The 4,862-nt window shown below is 36.9% G+C and overlaps 1 protein-coding gene across 5 annotated transcripts in view; it reads right to left on the bottom strand.

The window, feature by feature from the left end:
• Positions 1–4,862, bottom strand: part of spryd3 (SPRY domain containing 3) — a 77,314-nt gene that overhangs the window by 22,508 nt on the left and 49,944 nt on the right. For all 5 annotated transcript variants that reach the window (XM_016510850.1, XM_016510852.1, XM_016510851.1 and 2 more), the window contains one exon: positions 935–1,084. In XM_016510850.1, coding sequence (XP_016366336.1) covers positions 935–1,084 — 150 coding nt within the window. The remainder of the gene's footprint in view (positions 1–934; positions 1,085–4,862) is intronic.

Here is a 4,862-nt window from a genome sequence, read left to right as displayed (position 1 = left end):
CTTGCACATCGGCTTTTATGCTTTTATGATGCAAGATTAATGTAAACACAGCCCACTGTGAACATCCTTGTAATTCGCTTAAACCTTTTCGAAATTTATGAATGATTATTTTAGGTTCAAGTGGTGCGTGTTTAAGGAACTGGAAGCAAGCAGAATACGGCTATTTCTAAAGCACGCACTGCCATCTACTGTTAAAAACTAAGCTCAGAATCGATTCAAGAGAGAATCGCGATGCCTTTGGAAAATCTAAGAATCAATGCAGAATCATTTCTCGATTCGCAATGCATCGATTTATTGTCCCAGCCCTAATAAATACACAAAAAAGTAGTTGAAGGACATTATATTCTAAACAGATTTGAAATTTGAGATTTGAATGCTATGCCCAAGGTGAGGTTCTTAGGAAATAATTGGTCTGTTGCTCGTACAATGACTGTGTCAGGATTAATAAAAGACTAGTAATATTGCATGAGTCATTTGGACTACTTTATGAATCTTTTATGATGCATTTTTGGAGCTTGACAGCCACTGGTCACCATTTGACAGAAGAAACAAAGTCATATGGGAACGACGTGGAGATGAGTAAATCATGACAGACGAGTGAACTGTTCGTTTGAGGTGACTCTCTCAAACCACTGTTCTATTTGCATTCTGCACCTCAGGGAATTTTATAATGTCAAACTTAGTTTCTTAGCCGCATTTGCGATCTTGGTGTATATCCAGAGCTTACTGTACACATCTCTTCTTGTTCAGGGCTTGACCATAAAAACAACTGGGAATTTTTGATCAAAAGTAAACAAAACTAAACATCATTTGCAATGCATTTAACATTTAATCATTTGCAATGCATTTATGCACTTCCCTACATTCACTGATTTAGCAGATGCTTTTAAATCAAGTAACTTATAAATGAGGAAAAACACAGCAAATGACTTACTCTTCTTGCCAGGCCAAGGGCGATGTAGCACTTCTCTCCAGGATCCACAATCTCCACTTCAAAGTAGTGACTTCGTGTCGTGAGGGGCTGCCGGGCCTGAGCCAGACCCACGTCCATGATGCTCTTCCCTTTCCCGACATATTCCAGAAGCTATGGCAGAAAGCATCATAGACTTAATGAAACTTAATTTAGATGCATTATAGAGCATTTCACATCATTATACATGTTTTAATATTGTGTTTTCAACCGATTGCTCATGTAGAAGTAAACAGGATCTTGTTGGGTGGATTATTTTGTCAGTTTAAGATTAACAGCCTGGTTGTTAGCAGGTTTGAGAAATCGGATATGTTGTGCTACAAACATGCCTGGCTAAGTCTCAGATTTTCAAGGAAAGGAAGATCTTGATTTATGCCTAGTCATCGTGAAACTGGTTTCAAGTTTTATGTTCAGACACACTACTGTTGAGGTTCTGTTTTTGTTTTTAAAGAAATTAATACTTTAATTTAATTCAGCAAGGATGCATTAAATTTATCAAAAGTGATAGAAAAGATTTTACACTAGGGCTGTCAAAAAAAATTCGAATTTTGAATATTCGTCCAATTTATAATAAAAATCCACATTGCGATTTTTAAAAAAAAAGAAATGCGACGATGATGCAAGTGTCATTGCATTTTAATGCTTTTGTTAGCCTGTTCAGTTGAACCCACTAGCGCCGCTTCTACGTTGTTCATTCAAAATATTGCAGAAAAAGAGAACAATCAATGCGGGGAACATGTTGTTTACGTCAAAACCGAAACCAAGCCATTCACACAGAACGCATATTTATCGCATTTTCTAGAGGGACATATATCACCGTTGCACTCGCTTCTCGCACAAGAGAGCCGCATGTTTAGAAAGACATCCAACAACAGAACACCTCAATCGCTTAGGAGTCATTCTTGTCTACATCTGCTCTGGCGGTGAAACAATGGCGGACTGATGACAGCTCACTCAGGGCGGGTCTAAGGTAAGACACCAGTCCAGTCTGTGCTGAAACGCCAATCAAACTATCATGGGAGGGGCCTGTCTGTGTGATGTCATCTCCATTCACACAGAACGCATATTTATCGCATTTTCTAGAGGGACATATATCACCGTTGCACTCGCTTCTCGCACAAGAGAGCCGCATGTTTAGAAAGCCATGTAAAATTAATGCAAGTTCAACTTTTAAAAAACATGTCTCAAGACTTTATGGCGGTTATCCCCATCCCACGGCATCTCAAGTTTTTAAATGAAGAAAGTACTCTTTGTGCTTGGTTTTCGGTCCTTTGTATTAAACTATACTTACATGCATGATGCTGTTTTGTTTCTAATTGTTTAAGTAACTTTATTAATTATATAAGGTTTATAAACATTATTTTAAACATTATACACTTTTTTCATAGATAGTCGTGTTATTTTATTATGCTTTGAAGAAACGTGCATAATATTTTGCTCGATGCGCCCTCTTGTGGCCTCAGGAGAGACGCCAAAAGCTTTTTTTCCCCCTAACTGAAATTATGCCTTTTAAATTTGAATATAATTCGAATATTGATCATATTTAAGTAAAAAAATTCGAATTTGGTTTTTCAGCCATTTTGACAGCCCTACTTTACGCGGTTACAAATAATAATGAAAAAAAAAAATTCCATAAAAGTATTAAGCAGCACAACTGTTTTTCAACATTGTCAATCAGGTTTCTTGAGCAGCAAACCAGCATATTAGAATGATTTCTGAAAGATCATGAGACACTGAAGACTGGAGTAATGATGCTGAAAATTCTGATGCTGTGATTTACCATCACAGGAATAAATTACATTTTAAAATACATTAAAATAAAATAAAAAAGTTATTTTCAATTGTAATATTTCACAAGCTAGCTGTATTTTTGATCAAATAAACACAGACTCAGTGATCTTAAATCTTATAGACCCTAAACTTTTGAACAGCAGTGTGTATATATAAAGAAAAAATTCCTTGAGTGATGGTTTTGAGAAGAATATTTAGAACAATAACCCACAAGAAATGAGATCAAGTATGGGCAAACCCAAGCACACAGCAGTGATGACACATCTTCAGATTGACTTTTTCCATCAGGTGTGTTAGCAGAGAAAGATGTAATAAGATTATCAGAGAAGACAAAAAAGGTTAACCTGTCTTCAATAAATTCATGGGATAGCGAGGGTGGGGCATGGGCTTTCAACTACAGACATGTGAGTGGTATCGACAGCCCCACCTAGCCTTACAAATGAAAAGAAAAATTTACCTATTGACATGGCATAATGTCAAATGTTTCATTCAACAGTAGCAAAAAATGCCATTCATGCAAGTGTGAGCCATCTCCCATGGACTGTCTCGACCTCGTGATGCTTAATGTACACTCAAACATTCAATTCATAGGCCAAGTCAAACACTTTAGGTTAAACCTTGAAATCTGCCTACCTAAAATACATTTTTAGGCATTATATGTCTGTTCAAGTGATCAGAGTTCAAAACTGTAACCTAATGGACTGCCGTCTTAGCTCTGGACATACGCACTTCTGAACACTCAATTTAAAGAGCAAAAATAAATTGTATATTTGGTTATCATATGCATATTTGAAAGGCTAAAACTTTGACAAGTTTAAACCTAGTGAGCTGCCTACTTAGACAGCTTATTTAGGCATCATATGTGAGTTTAAACGATAATTTCAAAGGCCAAAGCTTCAACATTTTAGGTTAAAACCTATTGAGCTGCCTACCTAAGTGCCATTTTTAACCATCGTATGCATGTTTAGAAGGTCAGTTCAAAGGCCACAATTCAGGTCAAAACGAATGTAGCTGCTTACTTAAGAGTGTATCATTAGATATTATATGAACTTTTGGATGTCGAATTTAAACTTTAACACCTCAGATTACAACTTAAACAGCATTTTTGGCAATGAAATAAGTGGCAAAAAAGAACAAAATGGCCAAAACTTCAACACTTCAATTTGAAACCTAGTGAGCTGCCTACCTAGAAATCATTAAACTACAGTTTAAAAGCTAGACAACATTTTTGACCATCATATGTACTTTCAAGTGTTCAATTTAAACTTTAACACCTCAGATTCCAACCTAGACTGTTTTTTTTTTTTGGCATGTGTCATTGGCTGTACTTCAATTGAGAACCTAGCATTAGAGGTCGACCGATATGGGTTTTTCACTGGCTGATGACGAAATTTAGAAATCAGGGCAGCCGATGGTCGATATATGATGCCGATTTTTTTGGCCGATTTTTCTTTTTTTTTTCCCCCTTCATCTCATAAAAGTGAGTTTGAGTAAATGATTATTGCTGGGTACAAGACAATAATAGTAGTAGTAGTAGCCTAATTCAGAGTAATAATACATGGCTCAAAACTTAAGCACCTTCTCAAAACGGTTCTGAAGCATGCTTTTTGTTTATGTTTGCTGACAGACACCAGTGTTTCCCACAGACTTGCAAATGCAAATTCATTCTCCACCAGCAGGAGGCGCTGTTGGAGCGGGAGATATAGCGTTTCCCTGGTAACTGCTGTAATCAAATAAGCGCTGCTCACAAACGCTACTTTATCAGGCATTACAGGAAAGACGAAATGAAAATGGCACCGAAGCTTTTCTGAAGACGGTCGGTTCTTTTCAAAGATAAATTTATATAAAAACACCAGCGCTGCATTTTAATTTTGAAACGTGCAGTGATCAGTTTATTCAACTAAGTAATAACTCAATGTATGGGGAACACTGGACACTGCTATAAGTCAAATGGCCAAGTGATAACAAAAATAAAAGAGTTCACACATATTACACAGCCTGCTGCTCATAACTGCTTAAGAGTGCGCTGGCCACGAGCGATGACATCGTGGATGCTATTGTCGGACCTACACACACATTTCATGAGGAAAGTTAACGTGCA

The sequence above is a fragment of the Sinocyclocheilus rhinocerous genome, unplaced genomic scaffold (genome assembly GCF_001515625.1).
Source record: "Sinocyclocheilus rhinocerous isolate Xijiao unplaced genomic scaffold, SAMN03320098_v1.1 scaffold714, whole genome shotgun sequence".
Lineage (NCBI taxonomy): Eukaryota > Metazoa > Chordata > Actinopteri > Cypriniformes > Cyprinidae > Sinocyclocheilus > Sinocyclocheilus rhinocerous.
Note: the sequence above shows the minus strand (reverse complement) of the source record. Positions and strands in the feature narration are given on the sequence as shown.